Source organism: Euleptes europaea, chromosome 5 (genome assembly GCF_029931775.1).
Source record: "Euleptes europaea isolate rEulEur1 chromosome 5, rEulEur1.hap1, whole genome shotgun sequence".
Lineage (NCBI taxonomy): Eukaryota > Metazoa > Chordata > Lepidosauria > Squamata > Sphaerodactylidae > Euleptes > Euleptes europaea.
In genome coordinates, this window is record NC_079316.1 from 27,915,659 (window position 1) to 27,932,921 (window position 17,263).

Genomic DNA, 17,263 nt, shown 5'->3' on the forward strand with positions numbered 1-17,263 from the left:
TATCAGAATCATAAAAAATGTCTGAACATCAAAAATCAACATCTACACTATATGATCAAAGCCAAATCCAAACAGCAGACAAATTTTGAACAGACTCTTAGGGCCACAATGAAGTTTCAATCTTTTGCTTACTTATTTGAAAGTAGACCTTCCTTGAATTCAGAGAAATCTTAATACTCAGCAAACTTGCACAGATACCTTGAAAGGGCCAGTACCTACAATTTTTATAGCCTCGGTAAGATTTTGCATTATCTTTTAAGAGAAATGTCCATAGCCTCCTCCTTATTAGCCTCCCCAAGATAGTGGGGATAATTCACATTAGTGTATGGTGAGCTATGTAACACTGTCTGGCCTCATCATTGGCAGCAGGCTTGTTAACACAAACAAATGCATGCCTAGAAATTTTCTATGCCCTAATTAGTTCTTTTACATTTGATCCTAGGGTGTCATTGTAGTCAAGCAGCTTATTTTCATGTGTGCTGATGGAATACCGTATAAACCTAATATGTGTTTCACCACAGTTAGCTCCATGCTACAATTTGAACAGGGTAGTCTGATCCACTGGCACATATACTCTGGAGATTTCCTGAGCATTTCCTCTGGAGGAACAACAATTAAATTCCCAAGTCGCTTTTAAATTCCCCTGGTTATAAGAGGGCAGTTTTAAGTGAAACTCGCTGGAAACCACCTGGTGCATATTTTTTATTATCACTGAAAGCCACTGAAGCTAGGTACTTTTGCTTCTATATACTTAAGTCTAGTTTTCACAAATAGTGAAATCCTCTTTCTGGATTGTAATACTTCAGAATTCAGGTGAGGATTCACATCACTGAATGTACTCCGATATTAAAAAACAAGCCAACCCCTGTGCACAGAACTAGAAGGGTAGCTTACAATACTTCGCTCTTATGTTTTCTAAGTACAAGAAACTCCTGCATGGAGAAGCAAACTATCATGTGAACTCACACCTGCAATCTGAACTGGTGCAGCTCAGATACAGTTAGGAGTATCAATGAATACCCATGCCCAATTAGTCATAAAAATAATGTAGATATATGCCTGCATTTGACATGCAAGCAATTATTGTTCTTGGCTCCTGCAACCCAGTTCTTTAGTGAGCTGTATTATAAAGAAATCAGATGACACTGTTCCATTTCTCTTATTATAGTATTCATCCAGATGCAGAAAAACCATTCATTATTCCTTCACCACCACATCATAGTGGAAGATTATCTATCCCACTCAGACCAGTAAACCAGTGTTTTTTTATCTTGCATTACCAGCTTCACAGACATTTCTTTGCACATATAAACATGACTGTGACAGTTAGCAATTTAAAAGCTTACTTTATTATTTCTCACTATACTGCATTTGATCCCCTCACGAAGCCTTACTATTTGAGGGAGTTGTGTTTTGATGAGGCATTCATTAGGCTTGACTGGTTCCACATTGTTACAACACACTTGAAGCAGTGGCGTTTGATTTTGCAGTGATTAACAGAACTGGCACATCACCGTCATGTGCAAACTTACAGAGGCAGAGTTATGGAATGGCTAATTCTGGGCTTGCGTGCAAGAGGGATGGAGCATGGCAAACAAGATGTGACGGCGCCCTTTATGGACAGACAAGAGGTTTGTCGTGACTTCTGAATACAGACATTTCTTTCTCCTTGCTCTCCCAGAAACCTGGATTTCTCCAGCAGACACCAAAACCCCCACTGCTCTCTCTTTCAGTTCATTAACCTTTCCCCAACATCCTCTTCCCGCAGGGAACAGAGGTGGCTTATCTTCTTGCCAGTTCCACCTTTTGCCCTGATTCAGCTGCAAGTATGTTTTTGTTCTGCACCCTAACACTTTTATGTGCTTCCATTTTTCTTTCTCTTTGTACTACTCTTCTTTATCTTTAAGTAGTCCCCTTCTTATGCTAGCTTTGCTCTTGTGGCAGAGCTGCTAAATAACTTTGTGACTTCACATTATACATTCATGCTATCATCCTATTCATATACTTTTTTATTTTTCTGCAATGAAATCACATGCCCAATTCAGCCTCCTCCACTGTCACTGTTTATTCACTCACTTTAATCCTCTTTCTGGTCCCACCCTGCCTGTTCTTTCATCCTCTGTGTAATTCCAATTCTCCTCAATACTTATGTCTGTTCTTCACCTTTCATTATAGCCCCCTTGTTTCTGGTTGTAATATTCCTGTCACCATTTCTTCTCTTTTTCTCCAGTGCCTGCCTTTGATCTTGGTTATCTTTTTTTCTTCAGCTAAACTCATCACTTGTCCTTTTGGTTTTCTGTCCATTTTACTGCTCCCTTACCTCCGTCCCTCACATTATCTGTTTTCTAGTGTTCCACCTTCTTCTTTTAAACAAGCTATTCCCATTCCAGTTTTTAAAATACTGTACTTCTTTTGATCCCCACCTCCTCTCAAGCTATCACCCAGCTTCTTTTCCTTCTTTCATCCCCAAATGGCTTTAATGACATCTTTTTCAAGTGCGTCAATTGCCTTTCTTCCAAATTTGTTTCTGCCCAACCTGTTTTTTCTATCTCGACATTTTATTTCTGAATAAAAGCTCTAATAATGTTTTGACCCGAGTATAAGCCGAGGGTCAATACTACAGCACTCTAACATGGCGGGTGCCATTTTAAAATGGCGGCCGCCATTTTAGAGCGGGAGGACGATCTCGCCCCTGCCCCAGGTTGCCCTCCCGCCCGGGCTCCCGACCATTTCTAGATAACAAATAGGTAAAGGTAGTCCTCTGTGTCAGCACTGGGTCATTACTGACCAATGGGGCAATGTCACATCACGACGTTTACTAGGCAGACTATGTTTACTGGGTGGTTTGCCATTGCCTTCCCCAATCGTCTACACTTTACCCCCCAGCAAGCTGGATATTCATTTTACCAACCTCGGAAGGATGGAAGGCTGAATCAACCTTGAGCTGGCTACCTGAAACTAACTTGCGTCAGGATCGAATTCAAGTCGTGAGCAGAGCTTTGACTGCAGTAATGCAGCTTACCACTCTGTACCACAGGGCTTTTGTAACAAATAAATACCAGAGCTTAAATTTAATACTAAAACCTAACCAATTAATGTCATCAAAAGGCCACAATAACCTCTTTTTCAAAAATTATGTATGTTTTCCTCCAGATGGATAGCCACACGGCTCAGACATTCATCATATATATTGCCACTCGGCACACATTTGTGCACAAAGTACAGCAGACTCCTTTGCGGAAACCTTGTATCCATATACAGACTGCACCTTGCTTGACCAAAGTAATGAGTTAATGAACAGGAAGAATCTACCTACTACATATGATATGCACATGAGTTAATACATAATTTCTCAGTTTCTTCAAAAACAAACTGCTTACTTCTACTTCCAGAACACAAGTTTCACACATTTTGTTGCTACAGCCAGGCTACGCATAAAATAAAGCAATTCCAGTAGTTTGTTCTTATGCCGCTATTAATGACAGAGCCATTAAAACAAATATTTGAAGATTTGTAACTAGCACCTGCATGCCATAGCATATTCCAAGAACCGGTTTGCCTATTGTAAATATTGCTGGGTCGAACCAGGGTGCATCTTCTGCGTAAACAGAATTTGGTCCTCCAGATATAATGATAGCCCTGCAAAGGACAGATTGTTTAAAAGGAATTAGTTCTTTAAAAACAAATACACACCACTTTACCAAATTTAATTTTAAACTACCACTTCCAGAAAACTTTTATCAAGGCAACAGGGCAAGCAAGCTTTGTATGCATATTCACATCTATATTGATAAAGTGAGAAAGCTGTACCATACTGCAATAACAAATGGTCCACACAAAAAAGAAAAAGTTCATCTGCATAATTTGTTCTTTATGTAAGGCACCGTACAAACTATTGGCTTTAAAACACAGGGTTTCAAAACAAGCTAACACATAATTCTCCTAATTTTGTTTCAGCATCCAGAGAACCAATATTAGATTCCAATATTTTTTTAAAAAGATTAATCTTTGTCAAGTATAGACAGCATTTGGACTTTAGTAGCTTCAAGAATCTGAGGTTCTGACACCATACTGCAGAGCTCCAAAGTACATTTTACTGGTGGCCTTTGGTACATTTAGTGCAATGAGATTGTTTGTTTAATTTACTTGGAACTCTAGCCAAACATGTTATTAGGATGATTGCAGAGATCTCCATAGCCTTCAACTGTACCTTCACAACTATTTGACTCCCACAGTAGAAGAGCCTCAAAAACAAGACAAAAGAGTCATCAACCCTCACTGATGCCCAGTTTATACATTACCTACAGAAGCAAAGTTGCTATTGATTACTGGTTGCTCACTTAATGCTGAACGTATAAATTACACCATCTACCCACTTGGTCAGTGCAGATCACATTAGACACTGACAGGAGGCACATATCCCTGTCCACCAAGGCAGCAGTACCAATGCTCCTCCAATTTATGCTTAAACAGAGCTTCAGATATACATTTAATTAATGGATATGATTTATATTCCACACTTCAGACACACTCAAGCTGGATTACAAAAAATGTTAAAAAATTTAACCACTTCATATACAACTGGAACATTACAACAGATAGTAGCACAAAACACTGCATCCTTTGCCACAGTGACTGAAGGAAACTTTCATATTCAGAAGTAGTAAGCCACTGAATATGAGTGTCAGGGGGCAATATAGGAAGGTCTCAACCTCTATGGCCTGTTGTTTGTTCGATCTCCAAGGCAACTGGTTGGCCACTGTGTGAAATAGGATGCTGAACTAGATGGGCCAATGGGCTTATGTTTGCCAATAACATGCCACATTTTTTTTTAAAAAACAACCCTCCTCACCTAAAAGATCATAACTGATAACACACACCAACTCCCCCATTCTTAAGATTTTAAAAATTTGGAATAGTGTGAAAATATCCTACACCAAGTAATAGTTGTTTGACACATTTATTAACCCTCTTTAGTCGAAGGAGATAAGGCAAAAGAGAAATATTGTCGAAGGCTTTCACGGTCAGAGTTCATTGGTTCTTGTAGGTTATCCGGGCTGTGTAACCGTGGTCTTGGAATTTTCTTTCCTGACGTTTCGCCAGCAACTGTGGCAGGCATCTTCAGAGTAGTAACACTGAAGGACAGTGTCTCTCAGTGTCAAGGGTGTAGGAAGAGTAATATATAGTCAGAAAGGGGTTGGGTTTGAGCTGAGTATTGTCCTGCAAAAGTATTGTCCTGTAAGTATCAAGATAATGTGCTAATGAGGGTATGGTATGTTAATATGGAACCATTGTATCCTGAAGTGATCTGTTAATGTGTGTAATCCAAAGCTAATCTGTATGGCTATTGTTGAATGTTGTCTTTGTCTGGAGGTTTTTCAGGGCAGGAAGCCAAGCCTTATTCATTCTTAAACTCTCCTCTTTTCTGTTAAAGTTATGCTGATGTTTATGAATTTCAATGGCTTCTCTGTGCAATCTGACAAAATAGTTGGTAGAATTGTCCAGTCTTTCAGTGTCTTGGAATAAGACCCTGTGTCCTGTTTGTGTCAGTCCATGTTCAGCCACTGCTGATTTCTCAGGTTGGCCAAGTCTGCAGTATCTTTCATGTTCTTTTATCCTTGTTTGTATGCTGCGTTTTGTGGTCCCGATGTAAACTTCTCCACAGCTGCAAGGTATACGATATACTCCTGCAGAGGTGAGGGGGTCTCTTTTGTCTTTTGCTGATCGTAGCATTTGTTGTATTTTCTTGGTGGGTTTAAACACTGTTTGTAGGTTATGTTTTTTCAAAAGTTTCTCCATCCTATCAGTGACTCCTTTAATAAATGGCAAGAATACCTTTCCTATGGGAGACTGTTTTTCTTGAGTTTTCTGATTTTTGTTTGGTTTAATGGCCCTTCTGATTTCATTCTTGGAGTAGCCGTTTGCTAGCAGTGCGTGATTTAGATGATTAGTTTCTTCCTTGAGAAACTGTGGTTCACAGATCCGTCTTGCACGGTCCATTAATGTTTTGATTATTCCTCTTTTCTGTCGGGGGTGGTGGTTGGAGTTTTTGTGTAAGTAGCGATCTGTGTGAGTTGGTTTCCGGTAGACCTTGTGACCTAACTGAAGGTTTGTTTTACGGATGACAAGGGTATCAAGAAATGGGAGTTTACCCTCAATTTCCTTTTCCATGGTAAACTGAATGTTTGGATGGATATTATTAAGATGGTTTAGAAAGTCCATTAATTTTTCTTCACCATGGCTCCAAATGGTAAATGTATCATCTACGAACCTGAACCAGACTGTAGGTTTGTAAGGTGCTGATTCTAATGCTGTCTTTTCAAAATATTCCATGTAAAAGTTTGCTATTACTGGACTGAGTGGACTTCCCATAGCTACTCCATCAATCTGTTCATAAAATTCTTGATCCCATAGGAAATAACTTGTTGTCAAACAATGGTGAAATAAGGCTGTTATATCTTCTGGAAAAAACTAAAACGAGATCCAACTTGCAAAATTACCAGGAAAACTAGCATTCTGATCAAGAATTCCACTCTTCATCCGGACACACACAGAAAACTATGCAAGACTGAAGCACAACCACGACGATTATATGGACTACCTAAAATTCATAAGGATTCCGTTCCACTCCGACCCATCGTGAGTGCCATTGGTTCCCCAACATATGAATTAGCTAAATATTTGACCACCCTCCTACAGGACCACATTGGAAAAACCACTTCTTACATCAAAGATTCAACTCACTTCATCAACAAAATCAGTCCGTTAAGACTCAATCCAAAGGATATATTAATCAGTTTTGATGTTGTATCCCTCTTTACCAAGGTTCCAGTAAAAGACACAATCTCATTGATTAACCAGATTTTTCCAGAAGATATAACAGCCTTATTTCACCATTGTTTGACAACAAGTTATTTCCTATGGGATCAAGAATTTTATGAACAGATTGATGGAGTAGCTATGGGAAGTCCACTCAGTCCAGTAATAGCAAACTTTTACATGGAATATTTTGAAAAGACAGCATTAGAATCAGCACCTTACAAACCTACAGTCTGGTTCAGGTTCGTAGATGATACATTTACCATTTGGAGCCATGGTGAAGAAAAATTAATGGACTTTCTAAACCATCTTAATAATATCCATCCAAACATTCAGTTTACCATGGAAAAGGAAATTGAGGGTAAACTCCCATTTCTTGATACCCTTGTCATCCGTAAAACAAACCTTCAGTTAGGTCACAAGGTCTACCGGAAACCAACTCACACAGATCGCTACTTACACAAAAACTCCAACCACCACCCCCGACAGAAAAGAGGAATAATCAAAACATTAATGGACCGTGCAAGACGGATCTGTGAACCACAGTTTCTCAAGGAAGAAACTAATCATCTAAATCACGCACTGCTAGCAAACGGCTACTCCAAGAATGAAATCAGAAGGGCCATTAAACCAAACAAAAATCAGAAAACTCAAGAAAAACAGTCTCCCATAGGAAAGGTATTCTTGCCATTTATTAAAGGAGTCACTGATAGGATGGAGAAACTTTTGAAAAAACATAACCTACAAACAGTGTTTAAACCCACCAAGAAAATACAACAAATGCTACGATCAGCAAAAGACAAAAGAGACCCCCTCACCTCTGCAGGAGTATATCGTATACCTTGCAGCTGTGGAGAAGTTTACATCGGGACCACAAAACGCAGCATACAAACAAGGATAAAAGAACATGAAAGATACTGCAGACTTGGCCAACCTGAGAAATCAGCAGTGGCTGAACATGGACTGACACAAACAGGACACAGGGTCTTATTCCAAGACACTGAAAGACTGGACAATTCTACCAACTATTTTGTCAGATTGCACAGAGAAGCCATTGAAATTCATAAACATCAGCATAACTTTAACAGAAAAGAGGAGAGTTTAAGAATGAATAAGGCTTGGCTTCCTGCCCTGAAAAACCTCCAGACAAAGACAACATTCAACAATAGCCATACAGATTAGCTTTGGATTACACACATTAACAGATCACTTCAGGATACAATGGTTCCATATTAACATACCATACCCTCATTAGCACATTATCTTGATACTTACAGGACAATACTTTTGCAGGACAATACTCAGCTCAAACCCAACCCCTTTCTGACTATATATTACTCTTCCTACACCCTTGACACTGAGAGACACTGTCCTTCAGTGTTACTACTCTGAAGATGCCTGCCACAGTTGCTGGCGAAACGTCAGGAAAGAAAATTCCAAGACCACGGTTACACAGCCCGGATAACCTACAAGAACCAACAAAAGAGAAATATTTTCAAAAAATAAAATTACTGATTTGACCTATTTAAGATATTATCATATTTTATTGTCCTTTTTGACATTTATCACAATTGGTTTCAGGTTTACCAGGCTGTTACTCAACAGCTTATGAAATATCGTAGCTTGTATTTGCTGGGAAGTGTACTTACAATGTTCAATAACAAAAACAAGCAGTGCTCTGCCTCTGCAGGCACATGGATCTATTGTCCACACACTGCTCATTTTGAGACTGATGTCTCACTTAAACCAGAATCTACACAGGCTTGCAATGCAATTCTTGAGGCAGCTAAGAGATCAGTACCAGCTTATCTTTAATAGGAGAAAATCTCAGTGGGTAGGAATGAGCTTTGCAGAGAACAGTAGAGGAATTCTGCCTTTCCTGAGGGCTCTAAGGGCCTATTTATACAATGAGCTGAATCAAGTAGCAAAGCTTTTCCCTGACAGGATGTGGGGAGTTGCATGGTTTGAATTCTCTCCCATGGGGGGGGGGGGCACTGTAATGCTGTACAAACAAAAACAGGGAGATGGGTTCTAGCTTACCGTCTCTCTTATGTGCTAGCCTCAAAGAAGCAGCCATTCCCTGACTCCCTGGAAGCCTGAATTATTGCTGTCCTCAAATTTATTTATTTATTTATTTATTTTAGTACTTGGGTATCCTGACTGTATAAACTCACCCTTGGGGACTTCTAGATATGCCCTTAGGAAACTCATGATTCCACAGTTGTTGCCTATTGAGCTCATTCCTACCTACAGAAATTCTTTCTATTAAATATAAATATTCAGTTTATACAATCACATGGCGAAGTTTTTCTCCAACAGTGTCATTTCAAGCTATGGGTTGAGGGTGGAATTTTAAAAAGATTCACTACAAACCTTGACCAAGAATGTAAGAAAGTGCCACATGAACGAGCCTTATGGAAACCAACCAGGGAGCCAGAATAGGTGGACAGAAAGTGGTTAGGCTGTACAGGTAATTGTTTTTTGCTCTTCTTTTTGCTCGTATTCTCTAGTTTGCTTCTCACTCCTATGTTTGTTTACTGGTGGTAGAGCCAAGCTGAATGTTCACCTGTGAGTGATAATTCGAACCTGGGTTTCCCAGATCCTAGTCAGACACCTTAACCACTACACCACATTGGCCATGAATAGAAATAGATATTGCTATTGGGGAAGGGGCTGTGGCTTAGTTTGGACTAGGCAAGTAGGTGATGTAAAAGACCTCTACCTGAGACCCTGGAGAGCGTCTGAGTAGACGATACTGACTTTGATGGACCAAGGGTCTGATTCAGTATAAGGCAGCTTCATGTGTTCATGTATACAGCACAATATTACATAATGAGGGCAGAGAGCATAGGCTCTCTCCTGCCCCTAAAAAGTTGCTAAAGAGACACAATTTTGAAAACTGTTCCTTAAAAAAAAACACAAAAGACATTTTCCCACTGAACAATCACACTTTATATTAATATAAACGATAACTGAATCAAGAACTCTTGTGATACAGCAAGTTGCAAATCAAATGAGTGAATAGATTGGTGATGATTTAATAAGGAAATCATGGTAAATTCCTTAATACCATTTGCTCTTTAAAAAAAAAATTCCAGCACTGAAAAAACTATTCATTTCTTATCATACACAATATCTGGTCACTTATTTTCTATAATGTTCCATAGGATAACCAGTGATTAAATTTATAAAAATTATTCAATGAAGTCAAGTTTTGTTTTCATTTATACTTCGCCTTTCTCTCCAATGGGGACCCAAAATGCCTCACAGTGTTCTCCTCTCCTCCATTTTATCCTCACAACATCTCTGTGAGATAGGTCATGCTGAGAATGTGTGACTGGCCCAAGGTCACCCAGCAAGCTTCCATGGCAGGTGGGGATTCGAACCCAGATTCTAGTATGACACTGTAACCACTCTGCCACGCTGGCTCTCATGCTGCTTTTAAATCCCTGTTAGTTGAATTTGCTTCCCTAATGTGTTTTTATATAGTCATAATTCAAGTTGTGCACAACACATATATTTGTTTGAATTCCTAATAAAACTGGGACACCAATATCAATTTTCTCTTAGAAGAAAGGATATAAAAGACATCATCTCTTCTTTATATGCATCAGAAGTGAAGGTAACAGTTAGGTTATGCAAGCTTGAAGAAGAGAAGTAGGCATGTTTTAAAGGAAGAAAAGACTTCTTGGCAGGCAAAGGACAGATTGACGAGGATACAGGAAATAATGCTGTGATGGCAAGCCTATTTTCTGCAGAAATTTGTCCCTGTTCCATTGACAGGCCAACAACGTCTGCGTGGACTGGATGTCTTAAATAAAGTAGGGGGGGCCAAGGGGGGGAACACAGTTGTTTTAAGGACTCAAGAGAGGTCTGTATTTCAGATCCATCGGAAGACACTTTCACTGCATTACTATTTTTTTCATGGCCTCACTGAAATGTAGACTGTATGACTACATTGGTCACCCCTATATGTTCCATTTCTGCCACTTCACTGGCGGAGGCCCTTCTACTAATGGAAAAAAGAGCAAAAATAAAAGTGGTGCTTGACTTATATGAAAAGCCAAAGACTAACTGCAGAATAGCTTTTTATAAAAGACACCCATAGAACGTCAGCTCCAGAGGGGGGGAAATCCCGTTGCCCCTGTGAACACTATTTCCAATGTTCTGTTCTGCAGTTTTCACAGATGGTGGCAAATAACAAAGGGAGCTTGTGTATCCATGCTGCCTACAGTCAGGTACTAAATTGTCTGACAAGTAATCTGACTGAAAGTGGCTCCAGAGAAGATGACCAGCAGATATCTTGCAACCTAGAAATGAGGAAATGACCAAAACTAGGCTTCCTGTCACTGATTTTCACTTTGACCTAGACCAGGGGTAGGCAAACTGCAGCTCGAGAGCCGCATGCGGCTCTTTGGCCCCTTGAGTGCGGCTCTGGGCTGCAGGATCGCGGCCGCCCACCCAAGAGAAGCCACCTTCCCCGGGAGCGGAGGGCGTGGTGGGGGGGGAGGGCTGGCTTCTTTTGGCGGAGGATCGGGGCTGCATGTCGCGGCGGAGGAGAGCCTGGTGTCCCTTCCCTGCCCCGGTTGGGCTCTGCGTGCACCAGAAGTCCCGCAAAAGTTCTCCACCTTTCCGTCAGCCCAGAGCCGCCGCCGCCACGCCTGGGGGGGGAGCGGATCTTTGCAACGTGCTGGCACGAGCACCGGGGAGAGGGAGGGAGGCCCCGATCCAGCATACACACCTCCTCCCCCGCCTTCCTCACCTGCAAGCTCCAGCGCATTGCTCTCGTGGCCTGCCCTTCCCTTCCGCCGCTGGAGAATGCCAGCAAGAGGGGAGGGGGGAGGACACTCCTCCGCCTTCCTCCTCCTCGGAGGCCGAGGCGCTGAGGAGGGGCGGACGGCAGGCCGGCCGGGGAGGGAAGGAAGGAAAGAGCCCAGGCGGCGGCAGCAAGGAGGAGGCCAAGAGGCAAGCGCGGGAGGCCGAGGCGGCCGGGATGCGCTAGGGCGGCCGCCAAGACGTCAGTGGGGGTTGGGGAGATGCAAGGCCATTGTTCACATTAAGTGTTTGTCAGTCATTGTCATGATTTAATTTTATGGATACCTTACTTACAATTTAATTTTTATCAATAAATAAGATTATTTTTTAAGTATGATATCAAGTTTTATTCAGTGTACCTATAGTTTAATTAAGACTTAAAACTTTAATTAAAGTTTATTAAGTTAATAAACAGTGTACCTACCTATATTGTTTAAGTTTAAGAAATTTGGCTCTCAAAAGAAATCTCAATCGTTGTACTGTTGATATTTGGCTCTGTTGACTAATGAGTTTGCCGACCACTGACCTAGACCACTCCCTTAAGTTTACTATCAGTGTGCCCCTATGCTTAGAAAGGCACGTGGGAAAGGCCCATGGTAGTTAACTCCAAACCAGTAAACTCTTCCCTGTTAACAAAGCCTGGGACCCTCCAGAAGAACTGTAAGAACTTTTCCTTTGGACATTATGGCAACCAGTGTTGAGTCACTCTGGAAAAAGGTTTTAGTATCTCTGTAACATGTAAACCATTCAAGAGTTCCAAAGTATAAACTGAGATTAGGAAAAAAACCTAATTTGACAGCCTAGTGCAGGGGTTCCCAATGTGGTGCCCAAGGGTACCATGGCACCCACTGACCTCTTTCTTGGTGCCCACTGTTTCTAAAAAGTAGGTGGGGCTGCTGCCCAACAAGGCTTCTGATTGGCTATTCAGATTAAAATAATGTTGATTCAGTGGCAGCTGCCCCAACCATGTTTGTTTTATTCTCTCTCTCTTCTCTTTTCCAGTGTATTTTTTTAATTACCCCTCTTCTCCCCTACTCATGGGCTTTCTCTATGAGTGTGGCTCTGCCTCCTGTACCAGCCATTTTGGGGTTCCAGCCACCACTATGTCAGATCTCCAAAGGTACCCAAAGGCTCAAAAAGATTGAGGACTCCTGGCCTAATGGTTTACCGTACATAAAGGGGCTGTCCAAGTCAATACAAAGGTCAACACAATGACAAATCTTACCGGAATCCCTGTTCTTTGATGGCAAAGGCTGGCGTTTCCAAAGGGAAGATCTCCGACTGGACGAACAGTTCTCTGACTCTGCGATCTATCACTTTCCCATACTGAGCTCCAGCATCAAGTATGACTACAGCTCCGTCGTAACGGCAGAGGCCATCCTTGAGATCTCCTCCAGTATTCTCCAACTGTGAACAATATTTAAATAAGCACTTTATCATAAACAGATTATCAGAGCAAAGGGAGGACAGAAAATCAAAGCAAGTATTTTAAAATGAGCGCTAGCTGGAAGTTAATTATTAGTGATGCTTGCCAGTGTCTTGGTATAGACAGTGTCTTGGTGTAGACAGTAGAAAAGGGCAAGAGTCCAGTAGCACCTTAAAGACTGACAAAAATATTTTCTGGTAGGGTATGAGCTTTTGTGAGCCACAGCTCACTTCTTCAGATACTTTTTTAAAGCTCATACCCTACCAGAAAATATTTTTGTTAGTCTTTAAGGTGCTACTGGACTCTTGCCCTTTTCTACTACTGCAGACAGACTAACACGGCTACCCACTGTGAATTATCTTGGTGTAGACAGTCTTTCAACATAATTAATAAAACACTGTGAACAACTGAGTGTTTACAATGTTTTATTAATTATGTTGGAAGTGTCTATAACAAACTTTTTAAAACAATAAATAATATAAATTATAGCACCCTACGCAGTTAGTGAATTTATGAGAAATCATTGTAAATTAGCAAAATTCAGTGCAGTATTTATTGCAAATAATAATAAACACAAAAATTTTAATCCTTTTGCCCTTCCCTAAGCCTTTAAACTATCTCCAAACTATCCCTGGAAGGAAAGCGCACCTAGTGTTTCTGGAAGTCGTGCACAGCAAGTCTGAAGAATCGTTTTTGCCTCACAGGCAAAGTATGGGAAACAATGAAAATTTCCCCTTATATATGTTCTTGCTACAATATATTGTGGAAGCCAAACTTCTAGAGCAGGGGTCCTCAAACTACGGCCCGTGGGCCGGATCCGGCCCGTCAGGGTCCTGAACCCGGCCCCTTTAAAAGAGTGCAGCCAGCTCCCTACACACGGGAGGGAAGAGGAAAGAGAGACAAGCCGCGAGGATGCAGGTCCAGCCGTCCCCCTGCTCTGTGCCGCCCCGGGGCTGCTGGGCCGCCACTCCCCGTGGGCAGGATGCAGGCGGGCGCTTGCCAGGTGCTGCGGCGCCAGGTTGGGGCATGCCGGCAGCGGCGGCTGCTGCTGGGCGTGGGCGAGCACGGCGGCAGAGGGCCGGGCGGGCTGGGGTGCGCTGCACAAGAGCTTCAGCTTCCGCCTGCGGCAGGGCCAGGAGCTGCCACGCTTGGGCTTGGGGCTCCTGCGCATGGCCGCACCTGCAGCGAGGGAGCCGCTGCTGCCGCCGCCTGCCTGCACACCTTCCCCAGCAAGCGCGACCTGCTCTGCCCGATGGCCCGGACGCCGGGCCCCAGCGGCAGGGTGGCCTCTAGTGACTGCTGGCCGGCCGGCTCCGGCGCCAGGAGTGCACCTCGCCCAAGGCCTTCGTCCTTGCCGAGCCCCGCGAAGCCCGAGCGCCCCCCCGGGGGGAAAACACTTTTCAGGTGAGGAAAGGCCTCGCCCTGCGGAGCTTTCCCCCTCTCGGCCTGTTGGGGGGGGGGAAACACTTTTCAGACTCCCGTTTCCAGCCCTCAACGTGCCTAGGGAGCGGTTTTGCGAGGAGGTGGGGTGGGCTGGAGCATTCGGATCTTTGAGGAGAAGAGGGAGAGTTGTGTTCGTGCGCATGCATGCGGACTGTGTTTTGACGATGCTTCCTGGCGTGCCTTCACAACTGCCTTGCAGGGTTGGTTATATGGTTTCTGAAAAGGGAGCTGAAGTTGCAGGGGGAAACCGACTTGCCCAGAATCCTGAGGTGGAATTCCCCCCCTCCCCTTGGTCTGAGTTCACACCCATCTTCAGATGCGAACCTCAGAGGGCAGCCTGTGTGCCCGCTTCCTGCTTGTCCCATGCCATGCCATGCCATGGGACTCATCTGAAGGAACTCCTTTCTGTGCCAGTCCTGCCCCAGGCCCCTTGTGCCAGAAAGAGCGACCTCCCCCCTCCTCCTACTCCAGGATCGGTGCCAGGGCAAAGGGGCCACCATGAGCAGCTTGTTGTTAACTGACTTCTCGCGGTCCTCAGGAACTCCCTGCCTTCTTTCTGGGAAAGCAGGATGGGGGGGGGGCAGCTGGTGTCTTGGACTGACCCCTTGGATAACCGCTCTGACCGCCATGCTGGGCCTGGGGTTGCCCTCCTGGGGCAGGGGTAGAGCAAGCCGGAGGGTCGCGTTACGCCGCCTTCTCTGGGATGGTCCGTCAGAGTCAGCCTCGTCCACTCAGACTGGCAGCTGCTCTCTGGAGTCTCAGGCCTCAGAGGTCTTTCTTGTCACCTCCTCCCTGCCCTTTTAGCCAAAGATGCTGCCAGAGGTTAGCCCTGAGACCCTCAGCACGCCCAGCCGAAACTCCTCCGCTAAGCCTCTGCGGAGATTTCAGAGATTGGTATCTGAAGAAGGGAGCTGTGACTCACGAAAGCTCATTCCCTGCCAGAAATTCTGTTGGTCTCTCAGGTACTGCTGGATTTTTGCTCTTTTATAGGGCTACAGAGATTTCAGGGTGGCGCCCCTGGTCCCCCTCAGTATTGCCTACTCAGGCTGGCGGTGGCTCTCCAGGGTCTTGGGCAGAGGTCTTCCACATCAAAGATTCAAAACACATTCAAAGATTCCACATTCAAAGATTCAAAACAGATAAAAGGAAGTATTTTTTCGCACAACGCATAGTTAAATGGTGGAACTCCCTGCCCCAGGATGTGATGATGGCTGACAGCTTGGAGGGCTTTAAGAGGGGAGTGGACATATTCATGGAGGAGAGGGGTATTCATGGCTATTAGTTAGAATGGACTTGTATCACTTGCTATGACTAGCAGTGACAAATATGGAACCGGATATTGACCATCTCATTATCCAAAAGCAGGCCCATACTTCCCATTGAAATATTATAAGTTTATGTTGATTAAAATGATTCTTCATTTTAAATATTACATTGTTTCTCTTATTTTTTGTGCACTACAAATAAAATATGTGCAGTGTGAATAGGAATTTGTTCATATTTTTTTCAAACTATAGTCCGGCCCCCAACAGTGTTTGAGGGACAGTGAACTGGCCCCCTGCTTAAAAAGTTTGAGGACCCCTGTTCTAGAGCCACCAATGAAGCCAGAATCAGCCGCTATCGCTACCATGAAGAGCAGCTCCAACGTGTTCTTAGCAGCTGGTAAAAGGCTAGAGGTTCACAATATTCCGTCAGAATGAAGTTTCCTGCTTAACAACTCTTTAGCAGTCAAAATATCCCTGTAACCTGCAAGCAGTAGTGGGTTTGTTTGGTTTTACTGCTACAGGAAGAGATGACAAATGCTCATAGAAAGGAACAAGCAGGGGCAGCAGAGAACAGGCTTCTAAATAGCCAAGCCTCTGGCAAGTAAAAATTGCCTCTAGGCAAACGACTAAGCCCCTGACCCTGGCTAGTGTTTTTATGGGAGACCTCCAAGGAATACCAGGGTCTCGATGGGGAAGCAGACAATGGCAAACAAACTCCCAACATCTCTTGCCTTGAAAACCCCTCCAGGGGTCACCATAAGCCAGCTGTGACTTGACGTCAAACAAACAAACAAACAAACAAAAAAAACAGCTGAGGAAGTTTCCGGTTGGAAAAGTGTGGGGTATAAATTAAATAATAAATAAATAAGAGTATATTGCATTTATTAACAAAATACTGTTAAGACCACTTTTCCCTCCTGCTAGAGGGGGCCCAAGGCATCTTACAAAAATAATAATTTGCAGTATCTTTCTCAGATTTGGCCAACCTGAGAAATCAGCAGTGGCTGAACATGGACTGACACAAACAGGACACAGGGTCTTATTCCAAGACACTGAAAGACTGGACAATTCTACCAGCTATTTTGTCAGACTACACAGAGAAGCCATTGAAATTCATAAACATCAGCACAACTTTAACAGAAAAGAAGAGAGTTTAAGAATGAATAAGGCTTGGCTTCCTGCCCTGAAAAACCTCCAGACTAACAAAGACTACAGTCCACAATAGCCATGTGGATTAGCCTTGGATTCCACATGTTAACAGATCACTTCAGGATACAATGGTTCCACATTAACATACCACACCCTCATTAGCACATTATCGTGATACTCACAGGACAATGATTAGCACATTACCTTTGATACTTTGCAGGACAATGACTAAGCTCAAACCCAACCCCCTTCTGACTATATATTACTCTTCCTTCACACTTGACACTAAGAGACACTGTCCTTCAGTGTTACTCCTCTGAAGATGCCTGCCACAGCTGCGGGCGAA

General features: G+C 43.2%; 1 protein-coding gene across 1 annotated transcript in view; it reads right to left on the reverse strand.

Annotated features, from left to right (window-relative positions):
* Window positions 1-17,263, reverse strand: part of GMPS (guanine monophosphate synthase) — a 49,644-nt gene that overhangs the window by 17,800 nt on the left and 14,581 nt on the right. Inside the window, exons 2-3 of the mRNA XM_056850326.1 lie at window positions 12,860-13,041; window positions 3,525-3,639 (exon numbers count right to left, since the gene is read on the reverse strand). Coding sequence (XP_056706304.1) covers window positions 3,525-3,639; window positions 12,860-13,041 — 297 coding nt within the window. The remainder of the gene's footprint in view (window positions 1-3,524; window positions 3,640-12,859; window positions 13,042-17,263) is intronic.